General features: G+C 36.7%; 1 protein-coding gene and 1 pseudogene across 7 annotated transcripts in view; one reads left to right on the top strand and one right to left on the bottom strand.

Moving 5' to 3' along the window:
- PCCA (propionyl-CoA carboxylase subunit alpha) overlaps positions 1 to 21353 on the bottom strand; it is a 429374-nt gene that overhangs the window by 53953 nt on the left and 354068 nt on the right. For 6 of the 7 annotated variants that reach the window (XM_036250623.1, XM_036250627.1, XM_036250624.1 and 3 more), the window contains one exon: positions 9524 to 9577. In XM_036250623.1, coding sequence (XP_036106516.1) covers positions 9524 to 9577 — 54 coding nt within the window. Of the gene's footprint in view, positions 1 to 2994; positions 3065 to 9523; positions 9578 to 21353 lie in introns of those variants that run through there. The other variant, XM_036250628.1, reaches the window with a different exon arrangement.
- On the top strand, positions 9676 to 10467 carry LOC118622962 (annotated as a pseudogene).

The following is a 21353-nucleotide window of genomic DNA, read 5'->3' as shown; positions in this document are numbered from 1 at the left end:
TCAGTTCTGCCTAGTACATACAACTAAACTCTGGATCCTCACGAGGAGGGTCTCAAATGTACCCGTTTCTTTATTTGCCTATTCCCACATTTTCTCTTTAAAAGCAAAACAAAACAAACCTCAGGTGATACTATGACTCTCTTCAAATCCTGCAGTGTCCAGGAACTCAAGGCCAATCTCCTTAGCACGGTCCTGCAACATCTAAGCTCCTGCCATTTTATTTTCATCTCTCGTGTCGATCTTGGCCACCTACCTGCCACCCTCACCAGCCAACCTGCCCTTCCTTGAACATCTGGGCACCGTCATGCCTCTGTATATTCATTTATTCCCTTCATTTTCTCTATCATCATTATAGATTACAGTTTCTGAAAATGCTGTCTCAGGGCCTTTGCAGATGCTATTCCCCTCTATCTGAAAGGTCTTTTCCAACTTGCAAACTCTATTCATCTTTAAAATCTTAATGTGACATATATTTTCTTTCCTTCCCTCCTTCATACACTCACTAGGGAGCTTTTCACAGTTCCATCATTTCCTTTCTCCAAGACCTAAAAACCTCTATTTCATATAAACCTCTGTTATCACTCTTGCTACACTAATACTTTTATATCCTTAGTTGACAGTGAGCTCACTGCTGGCAAGGATATAATTTTCCTTTGAATTTCCAGAACTCAATGACTAGCACATAATAGATGATCAAGCTATTGCAAGATGTAAGACTACCATGTTACATGTATTAAGATGTAAAGTACAGGTAAGATGAGATGTAATGTAAAGTGACTACCATGACTAACAATAAATGTTAGGCTTTATGCTCATTAAAGAAATGTAATGTCTAATAAGATATGAAATGCAGAATCTCAATCAGAGAGGTATCCCCTATGGTCTATACTTTACCTACTAATTATAGTTTTTGTATCAGAAAATGAAAAAAGAGTAAAGCTAATAGACCTACAATTTCCTGTGCTACCACATCAACCTGTGCATAAGCCATCTGGGCACTAACTCATGTACTCATGATACTGGTTTGTCTGTGTTTATCCACAGCCAGTATGTCATGTGAGGGCAGAGACCAAGCCACATTCATCTAGCACACTTCCCAGCACATAGTGGAATCAGCAGTCATGGTTTCCTTTAAATTTTGTTCAAGATGCATTACACATGGGATATTAATAATAGTATATACAGCATGCTAATTTCAAAAGACTAGAAAATAATTATATTCCAAAAGTCCATTCTTATGTTGGTTACATGGTACAAAGAACATGTTACCATAAAAATCATGTTTAAGATTAAGATTGTATTTTAAAGCCTATAACATAAAATCTTATTTTACCCAGTTTTGGCTGAAATTATACATATTTTTGGGGAAATGCAGGATGGGATGCTATGGACTGACTTTTTTCTTAGCATTATAAAATGTATCTAAAGAACAGAGACAATTCATCCACCCTCGACAAACTGTCTAGCCTGGGGCCACCACCTGCTTTCTATGGCTGGATGGGAAAGGGCAGGAGTAAGGACAGGCCGACCCAACAGGGAGGGAGCCCTGTGCAAATAGGATGGAAGTGGCCGGCTGATGAAGACTCTGGGGCCCTAGGCCAGACACTTCCCCCGCCTCCTCTCTTTTCGTCATCCAAAGAAATCAGGACCAGTGCAGTTGGGTTTGGTGGGCAAATCCCAAGGGGGTAATTTAGCCAGATGCTCTGCCAAGGGGTAGGCACATGTAGAAAGTCTAAGTCTAAGCCAACAAGACTCAGTGTGGCTGCAAAGGCAAGAAATCCCAATATTAAGCCATCATGTCACTCCTGCGACAGCACTAATCCAGAGAAAGGGATATAACAGAGAAAGGAGAAAACTGCAAAGGAACATTAAAGATGAGCCAGACATGGAAATAGTGAGAATGCTTGTGGATTTTAAGGTACAGAATGCTGACGTTCTCTGGAAGTTTACTTTCGGAAGACAATAATAACCAAAAGTACATGATATTATTTACTTCTCAAGAGTACTGATCAAGAAAAACAATAACAAACCTAGTTCTTTTCATTTTCCAATTAGTTGGATTTCAAGTAAATGGGAGTTTACGCTATTAAAATTCAATATCCAAAAGTGAGTTTTCAGAAGTAGAACTTTTTGATAATGTTTATATATCTATAAATAAGAATGATGCAGAATTTCAGTCCTATGATATCAGATGACAAGATACAGCCCAAGCTTCAGCTCTTGCTAATTAAACGAATCAATTAAGAGAATGCAGTTGCAACTGTGTAGCTGCTGTTCTATAGTAGCAATAACAACTCCACGGGGAGGTCTTTTACTACATTAAAATGCTGTCCTCCACAACTCCATCTGATATTATTAGAAACAGTTATTTGTGTCTTGCTGTCATATTAGTAGCAAAGGCAAATTATGGAAATATGCAGACCAGAATGGTCCCAGTATGAGATCAGGTTGGCTTTTCAGCCTCCAAGGGAACAATTGCTGAAATTCCAAAGTTCCCCAAAGTTCTCTAATGGAACTGATAAATCTATCAGCACAGCATCCATTTAGAAACTAGGTAAGGGTCACATATTTACATACTTTCCTGCTAAGTTGATACAATTCAACTAGATGAATTATCATATTAAGTTTACCCTCCTGAGTTAAACTGATGGAGTTCAAAATTGTTTTTGATGGTTGTCATTAATCGCTGTTACTTCGTAAATGCTTACTTTGAAATCTAATTGTGCTAGTGTATCAAGGGTCATATTAATAACATTCTTAATGGTAAATCTTTGTAAAACATGTTTATTCTACTGATATTATCACTCAAGCTTTCTAGGCTAATATAAAATAAAGTATATTTATTATCAATAAAAACTTAATTTAAAATGTACAATTTGAGATTTAAATGAGCTTGAAGAACTTCAGCGTGATTTGGTTTCATTAAGATCTCTGGCTAAGCTTCAAAGACATATGATTCGATAGTTCCTCAAGAGTCCTTGGGTAAATGCCAATAGCACAGCTATGAAGAAGCTGTCCAATGTAGTCTACGCTTATTTTCTTTTTCAGTCAATATGCATTGTTTCTACAAGAAAAAAAAAAAGTCTTATTGAGATATGTTTGGCTTAATAGTGCCGTGCTTTAAAAATAATGGTACTTTAAAATTTAAACATAAACAATGGTTACAAACAAAAATTTGGAACAAAGTGTTAATTTTTGCATTCTTAAAATAATAATAAAATATGCATCCTTTTTTGTGAAGCATAGTTCAAGCAAGGAATTCTGGATTCTGATTAAGTAAAACACTGGACTGCTTCCGTGTGTGTGTGTGTGTGTGTGTGTGTGTGTGCGTGTGTGCGTGTGTGTGTGTGAGAGAGAGAGAGAGAGAGAGAGAGGGCGGGGAGCGCTTATATTATACTCTCTGATGTACACAAACTCACAGTTTCAAAAACAGGAAAGAAAACCAAAACAAACAAAACCCAGACAACTTACATTTGAAATAGACATAGATTCTGGAAAAACTCTGAAATATGAAGCTTATCAACTAAGTGTATATTATGGACTAAATGTTTATGTCTCACAAAATTCCTATGCTAAAGCCTTAAGCCCCTATGTGCTGGTATTGGGAGGTAGGGCCTTTGGGAAGTGACTGCACTGAGATGAGGTCATGAGAGTGGGGCCCTCAGAGTGGGGTTATTGCCATTATAAAAGAGGAAGAGACGAAACTATCTGTGAGGGTAACAGCTACAAGGCAGCCAACTGCAAGTCAGAAGAGGGCCCTCACCAGGAATCTAGTGGCACTGTGATCTTGAATTTAGCCTCCAGAACCATGAAAAATAAGTGTCTACTGTTTAAACCACCCAGTCTATGGTATCTTCATACCATCCTGAGCTGACTAAGAGAGTTGTTCTCAGCAGTTACTACATAGAACTCCCTGGATTATACAGTAAGCAATTCGTTTTTAAGGCACTCTAGTGGTTAATAGCTTGACTTAAAGTTCTGAGAGACCTGGTTTTGCATTCAGATTCTACCAGGTATTAGCATAGAATAGTATTTCACTTCTCTGTGTTCATCAGTATTGTCCTCCAAAATTTAGGCAAAGACTTCACCCGTGCTTCAGTGTGCTTTGAATATGGACTACATAACATCAAGCACATAGGTGATGATAATGGCTATAAAAATACTTTGAAAAATAAATGGAAGTAATCAAATCAGGTATATTATATACTTAATAAGGTACAGACTTAAGGAAAAGTGCCCTGTTTATCAAATACATTATTACCTGAGTTACTTTTTAACTTTTCATAAATGTCAAATATGCTTTTATGCCTGTATAGAGTGTGTACTGGATTAAATAGTGTCACCCCAAAATTCATGTTCACCCAGAATTTTAGAATGTGACCTTATTTGGAAATATTCTCTTCACAGATGTAATTAGTTAACACTACCTGATAATTTTAAATAAAGTTAAAAGAGCACAACAGAAAGGAGAGACCAAATTTTTATAATGTAATGAGATTTATTTTATTGGAAATGAAAATAAACTGGCATTTTTAGAAGTCCAGTGTGAGTAAAAATAAATAAAATTATTAACTCTGTACCTTCGATACAACAAAAGTACTTCTCTTAGACTAAAATTAAACTCTTCTTTGAACACCAAAGGGCATATTTTCCATATTAAAAAAAAAACAAAAAACTTAGCCCTGGCTGATTTGGTTCAGCAGTTAAAGCGTCGGCCTGCGGTCCAGAGAGACCTGTGTTTGGTTCCCGCTAGGGGCACATACCTCGGTTGCAGTTTGTCCCTGGCCCTGGTTAGTCGTGCGGGTGTCAGCCACTTTTTGTGTCCCTTGCATGTCGATGTTTCTCTCTCTCTCTCTCTCTCTCTCTCTCTCTCTTTCTCTCCCCCTCTCTCTCCCTCCCACTCTATCTGAACAAAAAAATGGAAAAATGTCCTCCTGAGGATTAAACAAACAAACAAACTTATATAGAAAATTCTACAAGGATTCTAACAAAGACAAATGTGTTTTTGGGAAGTCTTAATTTTCCCATGTGACTTGCCACTGCTATTCTTGACCTAAAAGTCTTGGAAACTGCACTGTATAGATAATTACAGTGATGCAGCACATGCCAGCAAGAAATCACTCTATGTTTGTTGTAACAGTCTCACTATCTCACAACCTTTCTTTCCCCTTTCCATTATTGCTAATAATACACCTAGAAAAATGCACTGTAACAAACTACATTGGCTGTCCAAACTGCTGTGTGGTAGAATTTTAGAGTGTGACTAGGAGGAGGTGGCTGTGCCAAGGCTGGAAAAAAGGGAGGGAACCTACTATGCAGATATCTGGGGGCAGAGAGTCCTGGCAGAGGAACGACAATGAGGAGACCCGAGGCATGTGCCCGACATGTTTGAAGAATAGCAACAAGGTCAACTGACTTGATTTATACTTTAAAAGGATCACTTTAAATACTGTATTAATAATAGATTAGGGCCCTGCCAGTGTGGTTCAGTGATTGAGCATCAACCCATGCACCAAGAGGTCACTGGTTCGATTCCCGGTCAAGGCACATGCCCAGGTTGTGGGCCAAATCCCCAGGGGGGCGTGCAGGAGGTGGCCAATCAATGTTCTCTCTCATCCATGTTTCTATCTCTCTCGCCCTCTCCCTTCCTTTCTCTCTAAAATCAATAAAGAAAAAACATTAAAAAAAATAATAGATTAGGGAACAGGAATTGAAGTGGGAAGACTTTGGCTGCTGCAACAATTCAGTTAAAAGATGAAGACGAAAAATACAAGGTTTTAGTTCAAGTTGCCATTTTCTGAGAGAAAAATTTGCAGTAAAAACCGTTTATTTTGTGTTTTGTGAGTTGTAGTTATCATAAACTCAGTTTTCAATGCATGGACACTGAATAACCTATTAGAATCCAAGGAGAGATATCAAGCAGCAGACAGCTTAAGTGCTCTTTCTAGCATGAGCATTTAGGTACAGAAAAACCTCCACATAATATAATTCTAGGTAACCATTAAAAAGAATGACACAGATCTTTATGTAATGACCTGGAAAGATGTACATGATTTATTATTTCACAAAAAAAATGTGTAATGCTAGGTCTGGAAGAATATATGTAATATTAAATATATCTAACTTAATAACTTAAATACCTCTAAGGAATAGGATGCATACTTCTGTGGTGGTTAATTTTATATGTTAGGCCACAGAATCCAGATATTTAGCCAAACATTACTCTAAATGTTTCTATGAAGGCTTTTCTAAAGGATGAGATTAACATTTAAATCAGTAGACTGAGGAAAGCAGATTACCCTCCAAAATGTGGGTGGGCTTCATTCAATCAGTTGAAGAAAAAGGACTGACCTCCCAAACAAGAAGGAATCCTGTAATCAACTATCTTTTGAATTGAACTTCAACTCTTCCCTGCCCTACCCTGGAAGATTTTGGACTTGACTCCACAATTACATAAACCAATTCTTCAAAATTAACCATTTGCCTCCTACTCCCCACCCCCTACCCTGCACATATCTTATTGGTCCTGTTTGTTTGGAGAATCCTCACTAATACAATTTCTTAAGACATGTATTTAAATAATATCTAAATTTTAAAATTAATCATCAATAAATCAACAAACAACAAGTGCTTGTGAAGATGTGGAGAAAAGGGAACCCTTGTGCCCTGTTGGTGGGAATGCAGACTGTGTAGCCACTGTGGAAAGCAGTTTGGGGTCACCTCAAAAGTTCAAATTGGAACTTCCTTATGACCCAGCAATTCCACTTCTGGGAATTTATCTGAAGAAACCCAAAATACTGATTCGAGCCCTGGCCGGTTTTGCTCAGCGGTTAGAGCATTGGCCTGTGGTCCGGAGAGACCTGGGTTCGGTTCCCGCTAAGGGCACGTACTTTGGTTGCAGTTTGTCCCTGGCCCTGGTTGGGTCGTGCAGGTGGCAACCACTCGATGTGTCCCTTTCACGTCGATGTTTCTCTCTCTCTCTCTCCCTCCCACTCTGTCTGAACAAAATATGGAAAAATGTCCTCGGGTGAGGATTAAATAAATAAATAAATAAATAAATAAATAAATAAATAAAAAATACTGATTCGAAAGAATATATGCACCCCTATGTTGACCGCAGCATTATTTTTAATAGCCAAGATTTGGAAGTAGTCCAAATGTCCATCAGTAAATGAGTGGATAAAAAAAGCTGAGGTACATTTACACAATGAAATACTATGCAGCTATAAAAAAGAAGGGTCTCTTATCCTTTGTAATAGCATGGATGGACCTGGATAGCATTATGCTGAGTGAAATAACCCAGTCAGAGAAAGACAAGTACCATATGATTTCACTCATTGTGGAATCTAATAAACAAAATGAACTAACAAGCAAAATAGAAACAGACTCATAGATAGAGAGCAGGCTGACAGCTGTCCGGACTGGGGATTGATAGAGCAAACAAGAAGAAAAAAAAGAGAAAAAACTCACGGACACAGACAATAGTATGGTGACTATTGAATGGAGGAGGGATGGAAGGAGGGATGAGAGGAAGTGGAAGTGGGTATAGTAGGGGATAAACAGTGATGGAAAAGACTTGACTTGGGGTGGTGAACACATAATACAGTTTACGGATGATGTGCTGTAGAATTGTGCACCTGAAACCTGTATAATTTTGTTAACTAGTATCATCCCTAATAAATTCAATTTAAAGGAAAAAAATTTTAAATAAAAAAGTATGCATTAATTTCTTAATCAGAAAACCAAGAATAACCACAAATCTTAGGTGCAATACTTGAAATTTATATTACATAGAGCAAGTATATATATACATATACTACTATACATAAACTGTACTACACCTCTACACACATATAAACTATAAATTCACATTACTATTAATATCCGTCCTTCCTCAATGGCTACAAAATCACTACTTTTTTTTACCTAAGCCACAGGCCTCTTCTTTGATATCCTCAATAAACTCACAGAGCTAATGGAAATATTCCAGTGTGAATTTACAACCTGAACAAGGTACCCAAAGCACATGAACAGACATTTTAAAGAATATAAGTGATACCCAGTAAATGACTACATAGAGAAATATTCAAATACAACAGCAATAAACAGAGACATGCTAATTAAAATAAGGCAGCTTTTTTCAACAGTAAAATTATTTTTAAAATTATAACTAATACTACTAATGATATATAAAGTTATAAGTAAAAAATAATAACTATAAAGTACATTTCTTTTCACCAGATAGAGTTAAATAATTTTGAAAATTTTAATACTAGTAAGAGTGCAAAGTGATATTATAATATTTGATGAGTGCCTTTCAGAAGAGATATGAAATCATTGACAAATATTATGGTTCAATTTCATTAGAAATGTTGACCTGAAAGGACCTAACAGAAAGGTAGAAGGAAAACTGAGTAAAAAAATCCCACCAACATCATTATTTTCTTTCTTTTTCTTAATCGTCACCCGAGAACATTTTTCCACTTTTGTTCAGGTAGAGTGGGAGGGAGAGAGAAGAAGAAAGAAAGAGAGAAACATCGAGGTGAAAGGGACACATCGAGTGGCTGCCTCTCGCATGACCCCAACTGGGGCCAGGGACAAACTGCAACCAAGGTACGTACCCTTAGCGGGAACCGAACCAGGGTCTCTCTAGACCACAGGCCGATGCTCTAACCACTGAGCTACCGGTTAGGGGGACATCACTATTTTCAAAAGCATTTTTATATAATGTGTATATTCTTATTTTTATTATGAAAACAAGGAGAAAATCTCCAGGAGAAAAAAGTACTTGAAATACTCAACAAACTGCAAATATTTTTTTTTTAATCCTCACCCGAGGACATTTTTTGTTCAGATAGAGTGGGAGGGGGAGAGAGAGAGAAAGAGAGCGAAACATCAACGTGAAAGGGACACACAGAGTGGTTGCCACCCGCACGACCCAACCAGGGCCAGGGACAAACTGCTACCGAGGTACGTGCCCTTAACAGGAACCTCTCTGGACTGCAGGCCTACGCTTTAACCGCTGAGCCAAACCAGCCAGGGCCAAACTGCAAATATTTTTTAAAACTATTTTCTCTCACCCTGGCCAATTTGGCCTAGCGGTTAGAGCATCGGCCTGCGGTCCAGAGAGACCCGGGTTAGGTTCCCGCTAAGGGCATGTACCTTGGTTGCAGTTTGTCCCTGGCCCTGGTTGGTTGTGCGGGTGGCAGCCACTAGATGTGTCCCTTTCACATGGATGTTTCTCTCTCTCCCTCCCACTCTGTCTGAACAAAAGATGGAAAAATATCCTCGGGTGTGGATTAAAACAAAACAAAACAAAACTATTTTCTCTCTAGTAAGAAATTGCTAAAAATATTCTCTACCACATTAAAGAATCCATTTCTTATACAAAGACATCTCATTTGATAGCAAAATAAAATCATGATGAAGCCAAGTTCAAATACATGGACTAAAACTATTGAAATACTTTTTTCCCCTCTGAAAATTAGAAGAACACACAAGATAATAATTCTTTTATACTTACCACTGTACCAAGAAACTGAATGCTCATGTTTCCACCTGCTTCTCGTGAAAGACACTAGGGGGAAAAAAAGATATAAAATGAATTCACATCCACACAAAATTATGTACATGAATGTTTATAGTAGCAGCATTCTGAATAGCCAAATAACGCAAATGTCCGTCAACTGAAAAGTGGATAAACAAAATATCAATGGAATATTATTTGGCCATGAAAAGGAGTGAAGCCCTGATAAATGCTACAACAGAAGCCAGGCACAAAGGACCACATATTATACGATCCATTTAACATAAAATGTCCAGAATAGGCAAATCCATAGAGGCAGGAAATACATTGGTGCATTTTGGTCATTCTTTGCAGAAGACTCTCAGCTGCCCCAAAGACTTCCGGGTTGTCAATAACTGGCCCCAGCTAGCAAAGGGTGCAGGTTTTCTCTTAGTTTGTTGCCTAAGAATACACCAAATATTACATCTTTTCACCAGTGCAGATTATTTTATACTACTTTGTCAAGGAAAGTACTGGGAGAAATTTTGATGACCCAAGGAATTAGAGAAGGAAAAAGGTGAAAACTGAAGCTTTATGAATGTGTCAGCACTTAAGAACAAAAGTAATGAATATATACATAAACTTTGTTATGCCCTACTTTAAAATTTAAAAAACATGCTTCTAACTCTAAAGCAGGAGGCCAAGTGGCAGAGATTGTAAATGCCAAGTCCAGAATGGTTAGAAAAAGTAGTAGAATCATGGATGCATTAGATAAGGTTGTCCAAGAAAGAAGATATCCTAAGGCTTCTTTGAACTGCTCAAGAAAAAGCCAGACCTGTTGCTTCTATAAGAGACATCTTTGAAAAATCATCTGAGAAAAGTTCAAGAAGAGGCTATACCTTGGTAACAGATACAATGGGAGAACATATTTGCCAGTGATATACATCAGATTAAGGGGTTAGTATCCAAAACATATAAATTACTCATACAGCTCTACAAAAGAAAGACAAATAGTCCAATTAAAATGGGCAGAGGACCTGAATAGACACTTTTTAAAACAGGACTTACAAATGGGCAGGAGACATGAAAAAATATTCAATGTCACTAATCATCAGAGAGATGCAAATTAAAACGACTATGAGATATCACTTCTCAATTGCCAGAATGGCTGCCATCAACAAATCATCAAACAACAAGTGGCTGGTAAGGATGTGGAGAAAGTGCACTCTAGCACACTGCGGGTGGAAATGCAGACTGGTGCAGCCATTATGAAAAACACTATAATGTTACCTCAAAAAGTTAAAAATACAACGGCCATTTGACCCAGTAATCCTACTTCTCAGAATATATTCTAAAAAGCCTGAAACACCAATCAGAAAGAATATATGCAGCCCTCTATTTATAACAGTGCTATTTACAATAGCTAAGATCTGGAAACAGCCCAATATATATGGAATATAATATATATGGAATATAATGAACAAAATAAACTGACAATCAAGAGATCCAGAGGCATGGAAGTAGACAGCAGACTGACAAACCTCAGCAGGAAGGGGTTTTGGGGTGGGTGGGAAGAGATAAACTAAAAAACTTATATGCATATATGCATAACCAATGGACAGAGACAATAGTGTAGGGAAGGCAGGAGAGGGGTGGGGGCAGGAGGGGGGTGGGAGCAGGGAGGAGGAGGTCAATGGGGAGATAAAAAGAGGGACATCTGTAATACTTTCCACAATAAAGATTTAAAAAAAAAGGAAGTGGAGATTTATCAACTCTAATCTTTATGACCACTTAAGTCATAGAACCAAGAGACAACCTCTAGAATTTAGGTTGAGACCCTGTTCCCTGACCAAGGGAGGTTAGATCAATAAGAAGGAAAGCAGTTTAATGTACAATGACACCTAAATGTTGTCCCTACCTAAAAATATTGCCAAGTGACTTGGCCTAATAGTAATCTGAATAGCATACTCAAGGCATTGTAGTATTGTGTAGAAAACTTAAAATCAGTATTTTTATCCATTAATTTCACTTGTAAGAATTTATCCTAAGGAAAAAGTCATGAGTCAACAGAAAATATAGCTACAAAAATATCATCACAATGTAGAGTTTATAGAATCTAAAAAATTTCAAGCAAACTAAATGATGAACAAAAGAAACCGGTTAAATAATTTATGGTATATTCACACAGCCATTTAAAAAGTTTAAATACATTTAAAGTGTTTATAATGTATTTCTAATTGCAAAAAGAAAGAACATAACAGTAAGTTCAGACTAAATCTTGTTTAAAAATTCTATATATTTACATAAAATTCTAGGACAAATAATGCACATAAAAGAGTTAACTGTTAATTCTGGGAGGAGGACATGTATAACTTAATAATGGCAAAAAGAGAAATTATACAGAATAAAGTAGATTTTTTCTCTGAGTGACCTAAGGGTTTAAGAATTGAGTCTTGAATCCTAGGTTCTAATACTAGCACTTCTACTTTAGTCATCCAAGTATCTATTGATCCATCCACCCATCCACGCATGCATGCATGTATTAATGGAGCACTACTAGCTGAATTATGATACACTCTCCAGGAGACTAAAGAAAAGTATAGAATTCTAAAATAAATTATATTTCAGTATGATAAATCCATAGGACAAAATGTACAAAGTATTATAGGATAAGAGGCCAGACCACCTAAATGCCCAGAAAGGTTAAGAAATACTTACAGATAGACATTAGAGTTGGGTATTTAAAAATGAACAGAAATTCTCCAAAATGGAAATAGAAGAGAAATTTTTGGTCTGATGGAACAGTTTGTAAAAATTTCAGATTAAGAAATAACAAGGTGAGTTTAAGGAATAGTGAGTAATTCAGTATGGCCAGAGATAGGTTTAGTTGTGGAAGGAAAGTGGCAAGAAGAAAACAGAAGAAATTACAGAGCGAGGTCATATCTTACACAGAGAGTTTTTACTTTACATAGTTCTTATACTTAAGAACGGAGAAGCAACATATTTATGTTTCACAAAGACCAATGGTCTGACATAAGGCTGAAGAAATGCAAGAATGGGGGAGGAACTGGGCTGGGAGGCCTAGGAAGATGCTGCTATAATCACTCAGGTCAGAATACTCAAGAGCAAACCAAACACAATAGTAGAAGTAAGTCTGAGTCATTCATAGAAACAGAATTTGAAAGGCAAACAGATCTGAAAAATCTACACTTTAGTTTACTTATGAGGAAACTAAAGGTAGAGGAATGTAAAAAGTAATTTGCCTACACTGCAGCAGAACAAGAATCCCAATCCAGGCATTTTCACTGTGCAGGATGGAATATCTCTACAATGTCTTATCTTAGATAAGTAATGAGATGGTGCGTTGTTTAAGAACAAGGACCATTTCTTATACTTCCTCCTTAATTCCAACAGTACTGCAGAAAATGAAACATAAAATCTCCACCATGAATTCTGATGTTTTTCCATACTATGAAAAATAAGTGACTTATTTATCTCTTAATCTTCAATCATCTAGAAGAAGTTTCCACTGGCTGGGGGATGGGGGTTGAGATTAGAGGTGTAGCTATCTAAACATTAAGAAAAGGAGTAGTGTAAAAATGATTAACATTGTGAATAAGCAGTCTAATCGCAGGCTGACTTCTACACTGCTGAGGATACACTAAGGATAGTGAGGTAAACACTCAGAGCATTCCTGGATACCCACAACAAAAACAAAATAACATTCTAATTTAGTCAATTTGGGGTAACCCAAGACATAGTTAGATGGAGCTTCTCTTTGAAAAATTATTCCAAGTAATATATAAGAAAAGATTGGCAAAATTAAACATCATCATTTTGTAAACTTAAATGAATTTAATGACCCAAGCTTGAACATCAGAGAGTGATGATCACACGGTCCAGTGCCCCTGGAGGATCCTACCGCTTAGAACTTAGTCTAAGGTGATGGCATCTGAATCTGATTACACCCTAAAACCCAAATATCAACTGACGGAAATCAGAGAAGAAATAACAGGTTAATCTACACCTTTGGGATGCACCAGCTAAATTCTGACAATGGAGAACTCTACAGGACAACTAATCTAATTTCTTCAACAAATAAAATGCAAAGAATAAAAAAATTTCTATAGATATGTTCCTCAATCTGCTATCCCATTTCTTCTTCTCCTTTAAAGCAAGACTCCTTGAAAAGTTGTCTACCTACTTAGTCTCTACTTTGTCATTTTCCATTCTTTGAACCCATTCCCATCTGGGTTTTGTCCTACTAATCATCTGCAATCATTCTTGTCAAGATCACCTGAAATTTCCGTCTTCTCTTATCTATCTGTCAGTTTTTTTCCTCATCTTATTCATCAACACTACATACAGCTGATTCCTTTCCCTCACACTTCTTTCACTGGCTTCAAGCATTATCTCATGTCCTGGTTTTCCTTCTACCCCTTCAGCAGCCCTTTCTTAGTCTCCTGTGCTTGTTTCACCTCTTCATTCAATTCCTAACCACTTAGTGCCCAGGACCCAGTCCTCAGCTCTCTTCTCTTTTCCATCTACATTTTCCCTCTGTAATTTCATCCAGATCCGTGCTTCCCCCTAACCCCCAGATACTCACTTTAAAATCTCACTTAAGTATAATCGATGTACAAAAAACCCACCCTGCATTCCACTTAAAGTATAGAATTCAATGACTTTTGACCGTTGTAGAAAAACACCACCACAATCAAGATACAAAAACATATCCAAAACATTACCTCCAAAAGGTTCTTCCAACTCTTTCGCAGTCCAACCTTAGTCCCTGCCTGCAAGCAACTACCGATCTGCTGTCGAATAAATGAGTTCATTTTCCCCAAATGGACACTCAGTTGTTCCAGCACCAATTGTTTAAGAAAATTTCCCACTAAGTATTTTTAGCACATTTGCCAATTATCAACTGATCACCTATATCTAAATCTATTTCTAGACTGTTTTGTTCTACTGATCTACATGTCTATCTCCCAATACCACATTGTCTCAATACTGCTGTTTCATAGTCTTGAAATCGAATTGTATGAATCCTCCAACTTTGTAATCTTTTTATAGAATTCCTTTGGCTCCTATGATTTTTCAAATAACAAATTTTTTTGGTAGTAAAAAACATAAAATTTTCTATTTTAACCTTTTTTTTTTTCCTCACCAGAGGATATTTTTCCATTTATCACCAGATAGAGTGGGAGGGAGGTAGAGAGAGAGAGACAGACAGAGAGAAACATTGATGTGATAGAGCCACATTGACTGGTTGCCTCCCGCACAACCTGACCAGGGCCGGGGATGAATCGCAACAGAGGTACATGCCCTTAACCAGAATCGAACCCGTGACTCATTGGTCCGCGGCCGACGCTTCAATTGCTGAGCCAAACTGGTCAGGGCTATTTTTTAAGTATAAAGTTCAGCAGTGGTAAGTATATTTAATGTTGCTGTGAAACAGATCTCCAAAACTTTTTCATCTTGCAAATCTGAAACTCTATACCCATTAAATAACATCTCCCGTCTTTCCCCTCCTCCCAGACTTTGGTAACTACCATTTACTTTGTGTTGCTATGAATTTGACTCCTTTAGATACCATATATAAGTGGATTCATACAATATTTGTCCTTTTGTGTCTGACTTTTTCACTTGGCATAATGTCAAGTTTTATCCATGGCTGTAGCATTTGATAGGATTTTTTTTCCTTTTTAAGCTTGAATAAATTTTCATTTATTAAGACCCTGATTTAAATTCTTTTGCATATATACCTAGAAATGGGTTTTCTGGATCATATGGCAGTATTATTTTTTTTTTCAGGAACCCTCGTACTGTTTTCCATACCACTTGCACTATTTTACTATTCCATCCACAGGGCACAAAGGTTCCAATTTCTCTATGTTCTCACCAACACTTATTTTATTTGTTAGTAGCTATCCTAATGAGTGTGAAATGATATCTCATTGTGGTTTTAATTTGCACTTCTCAGATGATTAGCATGTTAAGCATCTTTTATTTTTAAGTATGTTTTTATTGATTTTTTAGGGAGAGAGAGATAGAAACATTGCCGTGAGAGAGAAACATCCATCAGCTGCCTCCTCTATGCTCCCTATTGAGGATCGAGCCCAAAACCCGGGCATGTGCCCTGACCGGGAATCAAACTGGGACCTCTCTCTCAGTCCACGGTACGACACTCAATCCTGAGTTAAAGACTCAGATAGTCAATTGTTAACTGGACATCAACATTTGGATATCTAATGCACATACTACATCTACCAAGTCCAGCCTTAGCTGGCTTGGCTCAGTGATTAGACAGTCAGCCCGCAGACCAGAGAGGCCGGAGGTTGGTTCCCACTAAGGGGACATTTGGTTGCAGTTTGTCCCCAGCCCCGGTTGGGGTCGTGTAGGTGGCAACCCCTCAATGTGTCTCTCTCACATCGATGTTTCTCTCTCTCTCTGTCTTCCCCCCTCTCTCCCTCCTGCTCTGTCTGAAGATAAATGCAAAAATGTCCTCGGGTGAGAATAAAATAAAATAAATAAACAAACAAACAAATCAAGTCCAAAGAGGATTCTTGATTTGTTTCCCCAAAGCTGCACCTTCCCTAGGCTTCCCATCTCAGAAAATATTACCATCATTCATCCTGTTGTTCACCCTTAATTCTTTAACTTCCTTTACATCCAGTATCTAATCCATCTGTCAATCTTTTCTGCCTTCCCTCCTAAATATATGTCAAATTAGTTCAATCTCCACTGCTACCACCTAAGTCAAAGTTAAGAGCTGGCAAACTCTTTCTGCAAAGAGCCATATAGTAAGCATTTTTGACTTTTTAAGCTCACAGACAAAATTAAGGATATTATGTAGCTACTTAGATAACAAGAGATAAACATTTTCACAATTATTTGCAATATTCAAAATATAGTAACTAAACACAATTTTTTGTAATACTGTAATGTCACTCTATAATGAGATTTTACATATTTCATCTTTGGAAATGTCTTTTTCTATAGTTACTGCCAAATACCAACATCAATCCACAGGCATGTGATTTTTACTTGAGCACATTTGTCACTTGGAAGGCATTTACAGAATTTTATTAGATCCTTCTCCTGATATTTGCCTTTAGCATAACATTATACTGCAGTTTAATCACTGTCGATTGAAGGTTAGGGTGAAGATCCTCATTTGTACAGTTAAATGGATCTTAAAATATGGAAATTTCCTTTGCTCTTGCATTGAGGTTTAAAAGATGCTGCTGGAACTGTAGTTTGCTTTTTGTTTTAATCTGACAGCCCTGGAAGTATAAAAGGGAGCCTGCATTTGTTTTGATTCAAATGTTAGTTGTCAAAACGACTTTACCACAGTGTACATTTCTTTTTTTTTTTATCCTCATTCGAGGACATTTTTCCATTTTTTGTACAGACAGAGTGGGAGGGAGAGAGAGGAAGAGAGAGAGAGGGAAACATCGATGTGAAAGGGACACATCGAGTGGCTGCCACCCGCACGACCAACCAGGGCCGGGGACAAACTGCAACCGAGGTACATGCCCTTAGCGGGAACCGAACCCGGGTCTCTCTGGACCGCAGGCCGACGCTCTAACCGCTGAGCCAAACCGGCCAGGGCCCACAGTGTACATTTTACATGTGAGTGCTGTTTTGTCTTGCAATTTTAGGTTGAATTCACTAAGAAACTATGAAGTCTGAAACATAAGCTAATTTTCAAAGCCATTCAATATTTGATAATAGTGGTTGAGGGTGGTGGTTCTTGCTCAGAAAAATTTCAATCATGGTCCTGAGCACAAAAAATATCATAATAATAATAGCACTGTTAAGCCACTAAATTGTTGTGTGATAGGAAATATCAGGGTATTGAGCTTCTACTTCCAACACAAATTCCAAAACCAGCCATAGACAGATAAACACAAATGAATGTAGCTTTGTTCTAGTAAAATTGTATTGATAGACACTGAAATTTGAATCTCATATGCTTTTCATGTATCATAAAACATAATTTTTCTTTAAAATTTTTCCATCCACTAAAAAAAATAATAACCATTCAACCAGGAGCCATACAAAAACCAGCAGTGAGCTGGACTTCTGGTCTAAACCACCATCAGTACTTCTCCCTGGATCACTGCAATGGTCCTATAAACAATTTCCCTGTCTCCACCATTGGTCCCTGTGGTCCATTCTCCTCACAGCATTAACTTTAAAGTACATCATATCATTCTTCTATCCAAAATCCTTCAAAAGCTTCACAATGGGAACTGAAAAAAACAAAGATGCTGTATAATCTGGTCCCTGCCTATCTTTTGCCTCTCTTCTAACTATACTGAAGATATTGGCCTTCCTTCTGGCCTCCACACAAACCAAGCATTTTCCTGTCTCAGGGTCTTTGCAAGTGCCATTCCTTTTATTTGGGACTTTCTTCCCCTAGATTTTTACATAGCTACCTCCTTCCTCCTATAGGTCTGAAATCAATACAGTATTAGCTGTTCAGACAGGACTTCCTAACCACCCTAGCTAAAGCTATCGGCTCTAGTCACTTTCTAGGAATTATCCTGTTGTATACTCTTCATCAGTCTGCTAGGTACTCATATTACCCTTTTGATGTGTTTAAATGTTTAGTATCTACACTCCCCTGTTGCAACGTAAGTCTTGATCATTGCTGTATCTCCAAAGTCTGGAACAGCAACTTTTCAACCTATATGTCACAAGGATTTTTAAAACATGCAAGACCTGACTATTTAGTCAGAGGCACTGACCTCTTTTCCCTTAAATTGTCAAGCAAAAAATGACAACAGCCAACACAATAGCCATTCAGTGTGAATGAATCAAAATTATACCCATTTCTTTTGTCAGATTGGCAAAAAATATAATATAGCCCTGGCTGGTGTGGCTCAGTTGGTTGGAGCATCATCCCATATACCAAAATGTGGAGGGTTCGATTCTTGGTCAGGGCACATAACCAGGTTGTGGGTTTAATAGGTCAGAGGTAACCAATCAATGTTTCTCTCGCACATCAATGTTTCTCTCTCTCTCTCTCTCTCTCTCTCTCTCTCTCAAATCAATGGAGGGGAAAATAAATACATAAATACATAAATAAATAATTTCTGGTGTGCCGCAGAATTTTAGTAATTAGTTTATGTGTGCCATGAGATTAAAAAAAAAAAAAAGGTTGAAAATTGCTTGTCTGGAATACTGCCTAGGTCATATTTGACATTACTTTCTATGTATGAGACACTAAAAATATAAAATAGTTCCTTTTCCTTGCCCTACAAGGGGTTAGACTGATACCCAGGGACATAAAAGCAATTTTACAATATATAGAATGGTACTAGGTTTTAAACATGTTTTAACATTAAAGACACAATTAAATTTTATCAATGAATATGTAAACCATAGATATAAGTACCAATATGTTTCCCTGAACTTTCATTCAGTTTAAAGCAAGCTACAAATACATACATAATGACTACCGGTGTTTTCCCCTCGTAACACTACTGGAATCTATATACTTGCACAGAGAAAGGGGGGGGGGGCAGGTCCCCAAACCTAACACATCTCAGCAATAAGAATTGATGTAATGAAAAACAGAAAAATAAAATTTCATTCAAAACTGGAATTTGCTGCTATATAGAAAACAGGAACGTACACTTTTCCCATAGTCTAGGATTAAGACAATTAGTTTTAGAATCCACAAAGAACAAAGTACTTGATGCCTACAATGAGTCTGAGACATGCCAAAACAAATATGAGCTGACCACTTGATAAGCTAATAGTAAAAAGTAAAATAAAATAAAAATTAAGACTTTTATTTTCATGAAATATATTTCATCCTTACTACAATATTTTCTCCAAATATTTTCTCCCTTTTTCTATTTTAAGAAGCATTTTATAGCTAGATAAAAATTTCCTTCTTTTCTTATTTTGATAGTCTGCTCCAACAGCTACAAAATATACAGGCTTTTTTCTTTAAATAAAAGAATATGTAAGAAGTAAGACTTTGTTAATGGACAAATTTTAACATTTTTTAGAATCAAATTCATATAAAATTAGCAAAGTTGCTCAATGAAAAATAAAAGCAAAAACATTCACACACACAAAATCAAATGTTCTAAAGATATCTTCCTAGGAGAATAAAATCAGAGGCAATTTCACCTTTTTTAAAGTAATCTCACTGAACAGTAAGAGGAAGAAATAGTAACAGTGTTCCTTTTCCCCTCACTGATTTACAACTTGATAATATGTTTTAAAGACTGTTGCTGCAGGATTTGTCTTATCGGTCTCCAGTGCAGCTGCCTGCATCACTTTCCATGTTTACTACAATCAGTGTTTATACTATTCAAAATTCTCTTCTTCTGGCAGCTACCAAAATATCATTTTCTAGTTAACAGACAGAGGAGAAAAAAGTATGTGTGGGGGTGGAGAGGAATTCAGAAAGACATTTTCCTGTTATATTAAAATTTTAAAAGCAACACTGAATCATAAAACAAATGCCTCTAGAGACAAGAATACAGCTAGGACTAAGTCACAAAAGCAGGTAGACTTGCATCAAAATTAATATTTTAAGTTATAGTTATAAATACATCCCAGCTGTTAAATTGTGATTAAATTTTTTGAGGCATAGTGAAAAGAGTTATTTCTGTTCTACTGGTGGGCTTGTTTCTAAGATATGTAACTGTAATTGATGTTTTCAGGAATGTGAAAAGATGGTTAATAATTACTCTTTCATTTCCTACTTCTTTAGAAAGAAGTACCACCCCCTACTTATTCTAAGTTATATATTTATGTATCCTATACATCCTAAATAGATGGTTTCGTATTACATTTGATGATTCTAACCACATGCATATAGTACAAAATAACAGCTAATTACTTCTAAGGGAGTGGTGTTAGGGAGAAGTATCTAAAAAACATGGAAAATATTTATTTTGAAACTAAAAACATTAAGATGATTACTACTAAATCCACTTTTTCTTGTACTGGCAAGTATAAGCAATAACATACTCCATTTTATTTAATATTCTAATTAAAATATTTATTTTAGCATCTCAGAGATTGTGAGAGTTATTTTCATCTAAAAAACACTGAAAAAAGAAAATACCTTATTTTTTAACTTCTTTTTCTGAAGTGTGAAAATCAATTCATTTTCTTCAAAAACAGCACTTTATAGTTAAATTTTAAAAATCTATTCAAATTCAGTGTGGACAAACATTTGCAAATGTATCCCAGATAGGTATGCAGTCTACAAGCACAGAAACATCTCTTCCATCACATTCATGTTCTTATATAATATTCTGTATTACATAGGCCCACTGAGCATTTTAAGTTATCATGTTATATAATCTATTTAACCTTGCAATCAATTCACAAGTAATCTATTCAATCTGGTATTCTGTAGTAAATAACATGAGGTTCCTGTGACACTATTCCAAATTTGTCTGCTTTAACGTAGAAAATTAGTTCCACTTAGTTGCATATCAATGACCTATTCAGTGTAGAATGCAATAGTGCTGCAATCAGCTTTGTACTGTTATTTATAATAAATTTATCTTCTCTTGAAAATATTTAAACAAGAATATGAGAAATAAAAAGAGAACAGCCTTCAAAGGTACACCATGAATAGCTTCACAGCACACAAATGCAGAAATTGTTAGACCTTAGCAGGATCTCAAGATATTTTCAAAAGTATTTAGCTACTCTTCAGGCCTGTAGACAACCTGCTGTGAGCAGGTGGATGGAAGAAATCATGCCACACAAAGAAACAGGCCAATAGCAGTTAGTTGGCTCTGCTTGCAAATGTTCAAACAACATAACTACGCAAAATGAAAATCTAATGTATAAAATACTAACA

Source organism: Molossus molossus, unplaced genomic scaffold (assembly GCF_014108415.1).
Source record: "Molossus molossus isolate mMolMol1 unplaced genomic scaffold, mMolMol1.p scaffold_m16_p_9, whole genome shotgun sequence".
NCBI lineage: Eukaryota > Metazoa > Chordata > Mammalia > Chiroptera > Molossidae > Molossus > Molossus molossus.
The sequence above is the reverse complement of the archived record's forward strand: the minus strand, read 5'-3'. Positions and strand labels throughout refer to the sequence as shown.